Source organism: Zalophus californianus, chromosome 6, assembly GCF_009762305.2.
Source record: "Zalophus californianus isolate mZalCal1 chromosome 6, mZalCal1.pri.v2, whole genome shotgun sequence".
Taxonomy (NCBI): domain Eukaryota; kingdom Metazoa; phylum Chordata; class Mammalia; order Carnivora; family Otariidae; genus Zalophus; species Zalophus californianus.
Genome location: NC_045600.1, coordinates 125,491,646 through 125,506,870, shown reverse-complemented (window position 1 = coordinate 125,506,870; position 15,225 = coordinate 125,491,646). Strand labels below are relative to the sequence as shown.

The 15,225-nt window shown below is 50.2% G+C and overlaps 1 protein-coding gene across 12 annotated transcripts in view; it reads right to left on the bottom strand.

Moving 5' to 3' along the window:
- Positions 1–15,225, bottom strand: part of APBA2 (amyloid beta precursor protein binding family A member 2) — a 232,821-nt gene that overhangs the window by 55,909 nt on the left and 161,687 nt on the right. For 11 of the 12 annotated variants that reach the window (XM_027572490.1, XM_027572488.1, XM_027572487.1 and 8 more), the window contains one exon: positions 8,929–9,934. In XM_027572490.1, the coding sequence (XP_027428291.1) occupies positions 8,929–9,894 (966 nt within the window). In that variant the 5' untranslated portion in view covers positions 9,895–9,934. Of the gene's footprint in view, positions 1–8,928; positions 9,935–15,225 lie in introns of those variants that run through there. The other variant, XM_027572486.2, reaches the window with a different exon arrangement.

The window sequence follows — 15,225 nt, the reverse complement described above, 5'->3', positions numbered from 1 at the left end:
CACACTTCCTTTCTCTAAGTTTTTGAGACGTGCTTCGTGTTCCCGAATTGCCTGTGGTGTTATCCATATAGGATTGGGAGGTATTCTTTGTTTGCCTCCTGTTATGATTGTCCCATGACCTTTTAAGTAACTGATTAGCCTTGGTTGCAATCTGAAGGCTTTGGGTTGACAGTCCCATGGCGGCCACTGCCACGCTGTCACATCTCAGGAGAGGGTCCCATGTGTGACATTATATATCTCTGAGTCTCATGTTCAGCAATGTGGCCTTTCTTCCTGAACAGAAGATGTTTCTAAAAATTCCTCCATGGAGCCTTGTACTGCCTAGGCAATGTCACGTGACGAAGCAATTTCATCAGCTGGATGCGTCTCAAGCCCCTGGAACATGTAAGGGACCGTGGGAGGTGCTGCAGGGGCCCCGAGGACGGGAGCCGCATGTGGGCCAACTCCCCACCTCAGTCCCATACCCACCCCTCCCGTTCCCCCAGATCTGCCCGAGACACTGGCAAATGGGTGCGACTCAGAACAATGCAATTCAACTCAAGCTCCACCCGTGCTGGGCATCCTGCATGCATCCAAGCTCCATCCCTGCGGGCACCTCCTTGGGCCCCTCCCTCCTTGTCCTTATAGACACTGTCCATTTACCTCCTTCGGTTCCCACATGTGAACCTCTGCCCTTACAATCCATCAGAGCTACATGGGGGCTTCCCAGCAAGGTCTTCCCTAACTGCCCTGCTGTATTTGGCCTTTCAGATGCCCCTGCTCCTAAGCTCCCTCCCAACCAATGGCCCTCCTCCCTCTCTTGTTACCATCATCATCCCATGTCCTTCCCTCCCCCTTGCTCTCTTTCAGGGCTCTCAGCCCCCATCACAATCCCAGCCCCCATGCACCAACACGTTCAGCCTCACCTGGTTGGCTCACCTCCCAAAGTCTCTCCCCCACCCAAAGTCCCAGAGCCTCTTGGCTCATCACCCCTGCTGCAGCCAGTCCCTCTCCTGAGCACCCAGCCCCACCTGGACTGGGGAGTCTCTGTGTGTCTATCTCCCTCTAGAATGAGGTTTGCAATGGGGGCTTATGGCATTTTTAATCTTTGCACCCCCAATACCTGCACGTCGCAGGTGCCAAGATGCATGCTGGGGAAGGAAGGCAGACGCCACCAGCCTAGGGAATCTGAGCAGCCTGGCTGGGGACAGTTGGCTTTGAAGGACGGTGGGCGTTATGTGCAGAAACTCCAGGTTAAGGAGAGTGCCTCAGATGGCCATTTGGAGTTCGTGAGAGACTGGTGGCCCAGAGCCCAGCTCATCTGTCCAGAAAGTGGGGTTCTCGGTTAATTTCCTATTAGGAACCCAGTGTGGGAAAACCAGGGCAGCCCCTGCAGATGTGTCGGTGTCACCCTGTTCCCCAAAATCGGAGACTCCAGAGCAGAAAGGGACTGAGGATGTCCCCAAGAGGGCACATGAGAACTGTCCACCCCGGACATCCCTGCAGAGGAGGGGGCCCACCCCAGGAAGGCCTGCAGAGAGGGGAGAGCCTGAGGACACCTCAGAGCTACACCTCCCTCCCCTGGCACCCCTGCCCTGTCAGGTCTCACTTGGGCCGCACGCACAACCCCGTCTCCTGTGGGTCCCTGGCCATCCTGGTCCTCCTCCCACCGTCTCATGGCTTCAGCCCTCCCTTGACGGCATTCCAGAAGGCAGCGATGCCAACCTGCTCAGGGGTGTCCCCAGCCCTGCACAGCTTGGCCCTGGACCCAAACTGTTTGCAGCCTCCCCCACATCCTGAAAGAGGCTCCTCGGACTTGAAATCATCACTATTACCATCAGGGCGAGTGTTCCATGCCTCTTACGTCCACCACAGACTCTGATCCATGCCAACTCCGCTCCCCGAAGCCCCAGGGGATAGGTGGTTGTTGGTGCATACAACGTGTCCAGAATGTTCCAGAACTGGGAGCTGGGTCTGCAGGATGGGGCCAGGCTTCCTGGCTCTGGCACCTGTTCTCTTAACCACTGCACCTTACTCTCTCTTCAAGGACTAGAGGTGGGGACGTTTCTGTCTAGATTATTGTTAGCGGAAGGGCTCTCCATGATTTTCTTGGACAATAAAACCGTGTTTTAGAGACCCTGGCTTTAACTATATTTTAAAAGTGCTGAAGCAATCCCAGATTCCTGCTAAAGAAGCTGCTCTGTGACAACAACAGCCAGCCCTGGTCATATGTCTTCAAGAGGCTTCATAAAAATCAAATAAGGCCATTGTGCTGACTCGACAAACAGGCCCAGAGAAATCAAGTTTGGAAGCCTGAACAGATCAAGTGAGGGGGGGCTAAGAATGCCAAGGCCGTGCCAGCCTGGAGTTTGTTTCTCAGGGTGGCCCCAGGAATCCGTTACACAGCAGGTGCTATGGCTACCCATCAAGGCACTGGGAGCAGAGAAGGCTGGAGAGGGGCACAGGAGTCCCTGGGAACTCTCCTGTGCCACCTCCCCATGTGCACAGGAAAGGCACAGATGGGCAGAGGAGTGGGGGTGCCTGCAGAATTAGGGGCAGAGCTTTGGGGAGAAAGAGACCACCTACACTCCCCAGAAGCACAGGGTGGGTGAGGACCTTCCCCCGACTGGGCCATGCCCTTGTGTCTCCCCAGAACTCCTGCCCTCAGCTCCTGCCCGCAGGCTTTCTCCAGCTCTGTCCTAGCTAGGGCCAGGCTGGGACAGAATGCTCCCTCCCAGGCACGGTGCAAGCAGCAGATCCCTTTGAGCACCTGTTGCCCCGTGGCACGCCGGCCGAGGTTACCCGGCAGTCAATAATCCCAGGATACTCCTCTCAGCCCCTCAGGGCGTGGTACACTTTATTGTAAAGCAGGTGCCCATACCCACTTCCTATGCCACTGAACAGGGCCCGCGTGAGAGGTGCCAGCCCCGAGCAGGTGCCCACAGAGCCACTGCCCACCCCACCCCCAGGCGGCCGGGGTCACCCATGCACTGAGCATCCTCCCTCTGTATGTGGTGCCAGCATTCCTATCACAATCTCGAAAGGTCCTTCACAAAGCAAGCCTCCACTGAATGCCAGATCACAGCAAAGCCATCGCCACAAGGAGCAATGATAAACACCTGGACGTCTGAAGTGGTCTCCAGGCTCGGTATCACGCCTCGATTTAACTGTTGTATTAAGTTGGCTATGATGTGTTGATTTTCCTTCTTTTTCTATTGTCAGAAGGCTTTTTTTAGAAAGCACTGGCTGGACCGACAATAAACAGAAACCTCGAAAACCCCCAATAATCCAAACAGGGGTTGGGTGTGCCGTCCCAGCGTGCAGAGCTGTTCTGGGCGCAGTGGCCACCAGAAATCCAACACCTTGAACTAGATGGCCATGGAAGTCCTGACATGTGCCCAGCCCACAGAGGTCATGGAACAGGACTGGGAATGCCTGCAGCCCCAGAAACCTCCAGAGCCCAAAGGAATACATCTACGAAGGGGGACTCTTGGGCACTGAGCAGATATTTTCAGTACCTCTTCTCGAACGAGATGTCACATGGTAACACATGAAAAAGATGGGGAGCCCAAAAGAATCAGTCCAAATCAAACCCCATCCTTGTCAAACCCAGACGCACAGCACATCAGCCAGAGACTACGAGAACCTGCCCTCGCAGGCCACCCCGCAGATGTGCAGAACTATCTCGGCGGCCAAACAAACACGCTCTTACAGGAACATGGAGGAGCAACCCCAGGGGAGCAATGATCAGCAAGCCCCTCTTCACAGGAGGTGTACCGATGACTTGCCACCCCTGAGCTGTGGGACCAGATCCCGCGGAGGTCCTCCCTCCACTCACAGCAGACGTGGAAGCCGAAATGGCAATCTGGATATTCAGTACGAACTAGGCTGGATGCAACTCACATATTCTTCATCACTGTATGTAAAAAGTAAGATATTTCCTATCAACAAAGCTCAATAAAATTATGGAAAGTGGCCCGTGGATCATCTCTACTTGACTACTTTGATTCACAGCCTGAGATCTCATGAAGCCAGGATGTTGGGACGATTTTACAGCACGGAGGTCTTGTGGACACTGGTCACCTCACGGGTGTCAGGACATACGTACCACGAGCCATGGAGCACGTCAAGGCCTTGTGGTTACCAAGTCAAGGAGGACAGAGTAGTAGGGATGGCCGCTATCCGGGAGGAATACCGCCCGATTCACCCACAGTGCCTCACTCACCAGAGGGTGGACTCAAACACTCCCTGCCACGGAAGTCCGCGTTAGCTCTTCTAGAAACCCTTCAAGAACTGCAGAGGGCAGTGGTGAGAGGCATGAATTTTGGTGCAACACAGACGGTTTACTGCTTGAGCTGTCTGACCATGGGGGTGGTACTTACCCCACGTAAGTCTCAACGGCCTCATCTGTAAAATGGGAATAACCCTAGTCCCTATCACTTCCGAATGTTCTAGCATTCACTGAGATTGTACACATGAGGGCCTGAGCACAGTTCCGGCCATGACCACTGACACCAGCGTCACCTCCGCCATCACCCAGGGACTTCCCACAAATGGTAGAAAAAGAAACATTAACTCCTCAGAAGCCCAGGATCCCAACAGTGACAAAAGCGACATCTTTTCTGTCCTCAGCATTTTGGGTTGATGTTGAATCATCCTGGGAGAGAGTCATGAAGGGAGAGACCTCAGGAAGTTGTGTGATCCGGCTCTCTGTCCCTTAAGATGTGCAACTGTGGTCTATTTTCCTGATAGGCCCTGCACAGGGAGTAAAGGGCCTGATAATCCAGATTTTAGGGGCAACACCGGCCAAGCAGGGCTGGAGGCGTCTTTGTTGTAGAGTCTGGGACTTCGCCCCATGGCATATGCACAACCAAGGAGATGGGAAACCTTTGCAGTGAAGTTCTCAAACTCAGCTGTCTATCGGATGCAGCCAGTTCTCCTTGCTCATGGGACTTCTAGTCCATAAACCTGCTGTGAACTCCACGTGTATGAATACTGACCCACCTCCCAGGAGAAATACAGCATGAGGTTCCCGCAAAGCCTCTGGCCATCATTTTTGTTGAACAATCAATACATCACATTGTTTTATGTGTGTTTTCTATTTAGACGCCTTATTTAATGTGCATTCCTCACAAGTAATTCTATCCACTATTTCTTTATGATAAAACCAGTTGAGAAAGAGTCTCACATTTCCCTGACCTTAGATAATAAGACCATAAATTTCTTGGGCTCTCAGCCCCATCACAGCGCCTTCATGTGCTCTTTTTATTAGCGGGTCATCTCGTGAATCTACAGTTAGCCACTTTTCCAATGCTTTCTCACACACTATACATATTACTTTAGCACTTTCCAGAGCAACCTTGTGTACAGATTGGCGAATTTCCTCTTCCTCTCTCTGGCTGTGCCATATTGTTGACTCATGGCCAACAGCTCTATAACTCACACCTACACGAAATATCTAACAGCGTATTTTCTCCACACGGCACATCACAGCCTTCTCGTGCTTAGAAACATTAGACAGCACTCCAGCACTGCACTTGGGGGTCATTTTATCACCCCACAAAGAGCACAAAAACGCCAAAAACATGGTACTAAAAGGATCACGCCAAGGACGCCTGCTTGCATTATGAGAGCTGAGACAAGAAGGCAGAGTGTCTCCTTGTTCAAACTCCACTGGGATCATGCACGTTGAGTGACTCACATGTTTCTGCCTCTCTGTGCATGCCCACAAACACTTGCAAAATTACCACGAGTACTGACTTTAAGCTTACACATAAATGTCAGCGAGTAGGCCGAGCCACAGATAATGGAATCCATGAATGACAAGGATTAGCCAGGCTTTGCTTACACAACACATCTAACAGGATGCTTTGGGAAATCCTGTCAGGTAGCTCGCCTCTTTGATTTGAAAACTCCCAGCAACAGAATTCGGCACTGCCACGTGGCAAAATACATATATATATTTTTTTGCTTCTGTTTTCCAAATTTCCCTCAATAAACATGCACTGCTTTGAAACAGCTCGTTCTTCTCTAAAAACACTCATGCACAGATCTCTGTTCCCCCACCATCCCATCCTGTCTTCCTGCAACTTGAGCCTATCTCCTTTGGGTTCTCTCACATCCTGCCCTCCCGCCACCCAGTGCAGACCTCTTGGTCTCCACAGCATCATGCAGGGGAGAGGTCCACCTGCAAACTGGAGCCTTTTCAAAAGGAAACATGCTAAAGGAAATATCTGTAGCAATAAGTAACGTCTAGAGCATACAAGTGCTCCTAGGAAATAGAAAAGCATCCAGACCCCACAAGATAAAGGGCACACATCAACCATTCATAGAAAAGGAGAAGCAAGTAGGCAAGATAAACGTGGGGAGACGGTCAACGTTCATGCTGTTCATGGGAATTTATCCTCGAGTAATAAACCAGAAGAGGGAAAACTTGGACAGAGGTGTCCATGCCGGTCTGAGGTGTAAAAGACAATGCCACGTGCAACCTGCAGGCTCAGTGGCAGGGTCTGTGCAGACGAATGATTGAGATGCCATGTGGCCTGAATGGAACACGCAAAGGCCAGTAAAAACGATCACGAAAATTACATGGTGACACGGAGAAACATTTGCAACGTGTCAGGTTCTAAAAGGTGGACGTCTGGACCACCATGACAGCCACATACATTATTCATGGTCAGTGCTGGAGTCTGAAGGGGAACATGGCGAAACCAAAAGAGCTCATCTCTGAGGGCGGTGGGAGCCATGGCGGATACTTTCCCCATATTCCCATTTCAGATTCCATTGTGACATCGTCATTCACGCAAGGACGAAATAGAATGTACGCGATACTCTTCCAAGTGGCCATGACATAACTCCTCCAGCTTTAAAAGGAGTGTCAGAGAGGAGAGGGATGCCATGCAATTCTTCCCCCAGCAGAAGCCTCCCGCGGTATCCCTTCTCAAATGTGAATGGGGCATCTTATTGACTGTCGATTCAGTGGTCTTGCAGCAGGGCCGTCCAGTGGGGCCAAGGCTGCTGGCCCACAGACTGCGTTTCAGAAAGGAGGCTCTAGGTAGCTAAGCACTGGCCTTTCTCCTTTAGTTTTGTTTTGTTTTGTTTTGTTTTGTTTTGTTTTACCATAGCCTTAACCGCCGGCTATGCCACACTAACCGCGGATGGCCCAGGTAAAGGTCAGCAAGGGACTCATCCACCCTGGAAGCCTATTTGAGGCCACTCTTTTGTTGGCTCCCACATAGTCTGGCTGTCCCCCACAGGGGCAGTGGGGTGGGATGGGGGAGTAAGGGATTCCTTTGAGGAAGGCAGGCTGTGATTTGAAGCAAGGAGTTACCCCACTTCCCACCATACCTCCTTCACACAATCTTCCTTTCAACATGATCCTATCACAGTGGCTCTTCTGGGTCAAATTTCAAAAGGTTCCTCATCTGGAGAATGGGTCACTTGGGTCTATGAGATGTAAAGATTCAGGTCACATCCACTCAGACATAGCAGAGTCCTGGGGTCCCATGTTCATCCAGGACCCTTGTCAGTCCTGAGCTGGGACTCACCAGGCCTTCCCCTGGAGGGAAGTAGTTTGCAAATGAATGAGTGAGTAAACCAAATAAGCTATGCAATAATTAACCGGTTTAAATGAGCTTTTCCAGTATCTTGGATAAGAGCTTCGAGGAGATAATCTACTTAGGGAAACAAATTACCAGCTCTTCCCCTCAGTGCCCTCTCCCCTTCATGCTCTAACGATTATGTTCTCTTGACAAGAACCTTGTGAGGGAAGTCACTTGCTACAAAAAGGCAGAGTATGTCGCCCACCCTGTGCAGCCCCCATCAGTCCCCTGTGGCACCACAGCCGCTCTTGGGCCATGAGTCCAACTCGGCCAAAGTGAAGAGGACCAGCGGTGCTTTGGCCTAGAGCCCAAGCCTTAGGTCCAGAGCCACCTGCTCTTGGGGGGAGCTCCCCACATCCACTAGGCAACAGCGGTCTGTCTACATCCCAAAGCCCCTGGTGTATGCACAGTTGCCCTGAATGCCAGGAACACCCTCAGAGTGAAGCCAACTTACATTTAATAATCTTTAAAAAAAAGAACAAAAGGCATCAACAAGCAAGTGCCAGAAATCTAGCAGCGAGTGAATATGACTTATGTCCCAAAGACACGTTCTTAGCATATGTGTATATTTTTTAAACTCATGGACTCTTCTGGGGAAAAAATAATAATTAAGACTTTAAAAATATAAAAGCGTTTCATTCTCATTTGCCCAGAGAATTGGCCAAAGAGAAGTTCCTATGCAAGTGTAATAATCACATCTTTTTATATATTCACAGAGGGGTTTTTTTTTTTTTTGAAAAGCAGCTTTTCAAATGTAGCTATTAGAATACATGCTCACTTTGATATAATTAAAAGGAAACTGAGTTATGCTTAAATCCACTGGCCTCATTAGCATGCACTTCTTCTCCAACACTTTGTCAAACCTTCAAATAATTATTTTCAATAATTATTTACAGCTAATTGGCCATAATGCCAAGCCCCTGAGCTTTCAGAAGAGTGTCACCGGGATACAGTGGCCCCTGTGAAATGTGCTCAGGTCACAGTCCCTTGTCACTGGGGCATCCAACAACTGGCTGCAGCACTACACATGACCCAGCAACCCCACATCCTTGCCAATGTCCTGTGGGCCTGAAGAAACCAGCTAGTGGGGGGATGGTAGTCACAGGAACCACCCCCAGCCATGAACAGATCCAGGGCAAGCGGGCTAGAGACCAAATCTCTCTGGTGGAAGGGGGGTGTCTTCTGGATGGCACCAGAACATCCACACACCTGCTACGTAACTGACCGGATAAAGAACTAGACGCACGTTTGAGCTATGGGCTCTGGTATCTGCATGGGCGACACCAGAGCATCCTCTGCTCTCTGGGCCCCTCTGTACCCCCTTCCCCGGGGACAGCCAGAGTCCTACCTGCTCTTGGGGCCACTTCGGCCTCTCCTCTGGAGTCCTGGACTTGGTCTTGAAGCCTCTCTGGGGGTCTCCGGAGTGCTTGGCCTCAGGAGGGAGGTTCAGCGACTTGGGTCTTCCCTCGTGTCTGCTAGGGCCGCGGCGGGCCTCGCCGGGCGGACCGGCCTCCGTGGAGTCCCCGGGCCCCGGCTCGGGCCCCCGCACCAGGGCGTGTTCGGGGCTGGCCTCGCCAGCGCTAGTGATGCTGGTCATGCTCAGGCTCATCTTGATCTCGGCCACAATCTGGTCGATGTCCTCCTCCTGGTCCTCCAGGCCTCCGCCCCCACGCCTCGGACGATAGGGGGAGGCGTTGCCCGGGTCCCCATTGGCCTCCGAGGGGTAGTAGTCCTGGTAGCCCTCCTCATCGGGGCAGTAGTGGACACCTTCTTCCTGGTCCTGGGCCTCCAGGACGGAGGCCTCATCCTCCGGGATGGGGAGGTGGCCGTCCCGGAAGTCCGGGCTGCCTTCGTCCCCGCGGCCGTGTGGGCGGGGGCCTGCCGAGTCTGTCCACTCCTCCACCGCCTCCTGGCACTCGTCCGTCTCCAGGTGGCGTGTGCCGTGCGCCAGGTACCCCTCCCCGTTGCAGTCCATGCCCTCCAGGTAGCTGTCGTCCTCGGGGCAATAGCGGATGTAGTAGGTGATGCCCTCCTCCTCCTCGGGGAGGCCCTCATCGTAATCCTCCTCCTCGGAGGTGTTGTTCACATAGTCAGAGCTGGAGTCCCCATCAGGGCTGTGGTCGTGGCACCCCTGGTCCGGGGGCGTGGGGCTCTCGGGCCGCAGGGTGGCCAGCTCCAGGCCCTTGGGCACATACTCCTCCAGGGGCAGCTCCGTGTCCTCGCTCTCGGGCTCCTGGCCATGGGGCATGGGGCCCGGCCTCGCCCTGTGGTCCAGCATGCTGCTCGCCGTGCTCTGACGCTTCCGGTTGGCCATGGCGGACGCTCACACGGCCATGGTCACCTGCAGGCAGCCACTGTGGGGAGGAACGTTGGAGAGGACAGTCAGAACCCCGCCAAGCATGGCCACCCCAAGAATCGTGCCGGCCCACGGGCTACCAGCCGCAGGACCCACTGGAGTGTTTCACCACCGTGTTGTCTCAGGGCAATGGTAATGCACATCTGTTCCAATAAAGCGACATTCCCACTGCAGCTGCCTCATGCGTTGCGAATCATGCATGCCCATGTCCAAGAGAAGAGAGGACACGCGGGGCTGGAGGGAAAGGGGCAGAGGCAAGGCACCTGCCATTCACCAGGATGACTGCCTCTCTCCCAGAATCTCACCAGCTCATTCAGGACTTCTTAAAAACGCTCACCAGTTTGGGTAGCCAAGGTGACAAGACAAAGAGTCATCAGATCAAGTTATTTGCTCTCAAAAAAAAAAAAAAAAAAGAGAGAGAGAGAGAAGCTTGCATTTAGAAGACATGATGAGGTCTGATGAGGAGGTACACTACCTTCCAACTCTAAATCCTCACTGTTCCCCAAAGGCCCACTCAAGTTCCCTCCCCTATCAGCTTGTCTCGCCCTCCCCAGTGCACAGAAGCCTCTCCTTCCTCCTCCCTCTCAAACGGCATTCCCCCAGTGACCATCTTTGCAGGGAACTGTCCAGGCCGAACACCATACAGAGAAGCTGAACCTGAGCCCTAGCCTCACGGGCTCAGCAGGCTGAGGGCACCAAAGAAGTGGGGGACACCAGAGGGAGGACAGTGCTGCCTGGCCACAGAGAGAAGGGGAGCACCCAGGAGAGGGCAGAGGGTGTGGCTACAGCTTGTGGAAGGTGGGTCGTGGTATCACGGGGCACCGCGAAGATCCTGTGCATCCAAACTGGGGAAGTCCTTCCTCCACCACCCAGGACTCTCTGCATTTTATCCCACAAACCACGCAGAGTCACCGGGCCACTTTCAGCAGATGCATGACACACAGGATTTCTCTTTTAGCCTCATCTGTCTGAGGCCAGCGTAGGAGAGATGCTGGGGGAAGGGAGAGCAGTGAAAAGTCTATTCCTGTGCTCTAGGGCAAGTGAGGGGCTGGCATCAGGGAAAAGGCACAGAGGATATCCAAACAGATGGTTAATGTCTTATTTCTTCAGCTGAGTGCTTACCCAGGTGTATTCCTTAAACTGTACTTTTACATTACATATGTCTTGTTTTTGTTTGCGTCATAGTTCATATATTTTTTAAAAACGTATTCCTCTGTCCAGAGAGAAGAAATGAGAGCCTGTATCCATGAAAATGGTCACAGGGGTAAATTTCATGATACATATGTTTTATCACAATTAAAAAAGTTTTTTTAAAGAAATGACAGCTTAAACTAAAGCAGTGGAAATGAGAGAGGAGACGTGACTCAGGGAGTATTCAGGCAGTGGAAGCAACGGGATCTGGGCTCAGCAGTAGAGAGTGGAGAGCGGAGATGGCAGGTCTGGCCCAGGCTCTACATTTTCTTTCTTCCACCTTATCTCCCCAGAAAAGTCCTAAACTAAAAACCCTTTGTACTCCGTACTCCCCAGAGCACCCACACAGAATTTTGCTTGTAGCGGTGCCCAAAACACATTTTGCTATGACATTGGGTTTACCAGATGGCCAGTCACAGCATTATGAATATTCCCAAAAGAATGGAGGAGATAATTATTTCATCTGTCCAGACACTCAGAGTGTGAGCACCATTACTGGCTGAGCCACATGCTCCCAACATGTGAATTACAAGGGACTCATGAACGGCTGTGGCTTGACAGCACCACTAGATGCTGAAAGATGCACAGTGCTTCTTCTCCAGAGCAGCCCACAGACTAGAAAGATACCCCACACCAGTAATATTATCACTGAGATGGACCCTGTCGAGGCTGAATGCCCTCACAAGTTACACTGTCCCTAAACCCCAAACTGATGGGATAATTCCAGAGATTTGTTCCCAGGTAGGGATCAAGGTGCTCAGTGTTCACTAAAACACAGGTGCCCAGAGGAAGCACCGAAGGCCCTGACCTGCCCCACAACCACTTACAATTTTACAACAGATCTCTTACTTTTACAGAGGACAGCTAATGCCCGGGACACTGACTGACGGAACCTGGCAGTCACCTTCTTGTGGACACAATCTCTAGTAACGACATTCCCCAAAATAGTCCCGAAACATGCATTGACACTACAGCATCTCTGTACCTCCTTAGGCCATGCACACTGCAGGTTTCCACAGGCTTGTTAAAGAACAAACTCAGGTACACAGTACCTCTTAACTTCAAATTCCAGCTTAAATTCAAATTCTGTCATTTGGGGGACAAAATCTACATGCATGCATAGACACATGTATGCCCATATCTACACATAACACCCTCTCGGCCAATCTTAGACTCAAGGACTAAAGTACATACATGATGGTAACATGGAACAGTCCCTGATCCTATAAATGAGTGACCCAAAGCAATCTATAATGTAAGGCTAGCCCAGCCAAAATCCCAGCAGAATATGGGGGAAACTTTGACCCAATAATTCGTAAGTTCACTTGGAAGAATACACACATGAAAATAGCTGAGAAAGATCTAAAAAAGAGAGTTAATGAAGAAGCAGTTGCCTTACCAAGTGTATATATGTATATATATATATACACACACTCTGAAGTCATGGTAATTAAAATGCCATGGTATCGTTGCTGGACAGACAGCAATGATACAGACGAGAAAGCCCAGAAACAGATCTGTGTTTACTTAGTTTTATCTATAAAATGTAGTTCACCTGGGAGTGAGGAGTTTCCCGACACACAGAACTTTTAGTGCTAAAACCAGAATGGGTGGTCACCCTAAAGCAGGGGGGGGAAAAAATTCGATTCAGTGGCAGGTATGGGGATCCTTGGGTGACCTAGTGGTTCTAAAACTTTGCTGCACATTGGAATCACCTGGGGGACTTTTACAAGGGCCAATGCCTGGCATTCCAAGTTCACTGGTATGAGGCATGACTTGGCATCAAGATTTTTAATGTGGAGCAAAATTTGAAACCCACTGGGCTAACCATTTAGGGGAAAACAAAGTTGCTTCCTACCTTATAGGGATATACTCTCCAGATAGAGTAGATTTCTAAATGTAAAGAATCAAGGTTTCCAGAGGATGGCTAGATTTGCTTGCGTCAAGGGAAAATGGCCCCTCCCCTGGGAAATCTGGAACTCATGGTACCAGGGATGGGGTGCAGCTCACAGACCCAGGGTGTGTCAGAGGAAAGCACTTATGATAAGTCCTGTGGCTCCAGGAGTGTGGACATTTTCCCTTGAAGCAGCAGATTCAGCCCATTTCTGTCCATACTTTAAAAATAGAGGAGTCCTGGGAGCACCCAGGAGAGGGCAGACGGGTGGTTCAGTCACTGAAGAGTCTGCCTTTGGCTCAGGTCATGATCCCAGGGTCCTGGGATCGAGGCCCGAGTCAGGTTCCCTTCTCAGTGGGGATCCTGCTTCTGCCTCTGCCTGCCATTACCCCTGCTTATGCTCTCACGCTCTCTCTAATAAATAAATAAATACATAATCTTTAAAAAAAATAGAGGAGCCTCTCTTCTCGCATGTCAACCACAAGGTCTAGATGGTCAACCCAGTTGCTGCCAACTAACCAGAAAATCATTCTCCCCCCCGTACCTTCTAGTCCCTACAATGAGAAATTTTTGTATGTACAACACTGGGTCTTTTCACTCAAGAAATATCCCCCCATTTATTCAAGTCTTAAATGTCTCTCAACAGCATTACGGGATTCTTCATAGCAAATTTATTCTTAGATTATATTATTTTTTGTGTGGCTGTGTGTCTCCCATTATATATTTACCTGGCTATTGCTGGTACATAGAAAAAAATCCATACTGAGCTTGTAAAAGTCCATTTTTAAATTCTAATAGTTTTTAGTTAATAAATTTTGTTCTCCTTTTCAGCATTTGATCACCTCGTCTGGCTGCATTGCCCTGGGCTTCTACTACACAGTTAAGTGATTAAAGGGGCATCCTTGACTTATTCCTAATGGCAATGAAAACGTCTTTACTTCTTACCAGGGCTGGTCCAGGGTGAAGCATGGATGGCACTCACCTCAGTCACAAAATTTAACAGGGCACCAAAAAACTCAGGAATCAAAACAGAGAATTTTTTTTTTTTTTAAGAGAGAGATGGGGAGAGGGGCAGAGGAAGAGACAGAATCTTAAGCAGGCTCCACGCCCAGCATGGAGCCCGACGCGGGGCTCAATCTCACTACCCTGAGATCCTGACCTGAGCCAAAATCAAGAGTCAGACAACACTTAACCAACTGAGCCAACCCAGGCACCCCCCAAAGAGCAAATGTTTTAACGCAACACTTTAAAAAATAAAAATCAATGCAAGAACAGATGGTAAACAAAATATCGAAGCTTTAAATAAAGATCAGTATTATTGATTTTTCTTTTTGCCTCAGGTTCCCACAGGGCTCTGGCTGGACATTGTGAATGATTCTATTTTTTTCCTCTTTAAATTTTTATTGTTATGTTAATCACCATACATTACATCATTAGTTTTTGATGTAGTGTTCCATGATTCATTGTTTGTGCATAACACCCAGTGCTCCACGCAGAACGTGCCCTCTTTAATACCCGTCACCAGGCTAACCCATCCCCCCACCCCCTCCCCTCTAGAACCCTGTTTGTTTTTCAGAGTCCATCGTCTCTCATGGTTCTTCTCCCCCTCCGATTTACTCCCCTTCATTCTTCCCCTCCTGCTATCTTCTTTTCTTTTTTTTCTTAACATATAATGCATTATTTGTTTCAGAGGTACAGATCTGTGATTCAACACGGAGCGCGGCCGGAGACTGGGGAGATGGGAGATCCTATTTTTAAAAAGGTTTTCACCATTAAATACCATGCTAGCTGTTGGCTTTTCCACAGTTTAATAGTGCGGACCTTCCGGTTCGGTTCTCTTTTCCATGGATATAGATGGGAAGGGACCCACAGCAGAACCCTGGGCGGCAGGGAGCCACGTCTTTGAAGGTTTGCAGAATTACATTTAACCTATAGGGGCACTTTGGGTATAAGAGAAAGAACCCTCCTATTAAAGATGAAGACAGACGGTCCTGTTTAAATTCAGACCTCCATTTACTGAAAGGCCTTGGGCAAGATATTTAACCGAAGTATGCCCTTCTGCCCTTGGTAAATTGGAAATGATAGCACCTGCCTTCAGGGCTTGACGTGGGTTAAATAGGAGAAAAACCCACACAGACCTCAACTCTATAATGTTTGTTCTTTTCTACTACATACAGGGAGTTGAAGAAAATTTTAAATGAAAT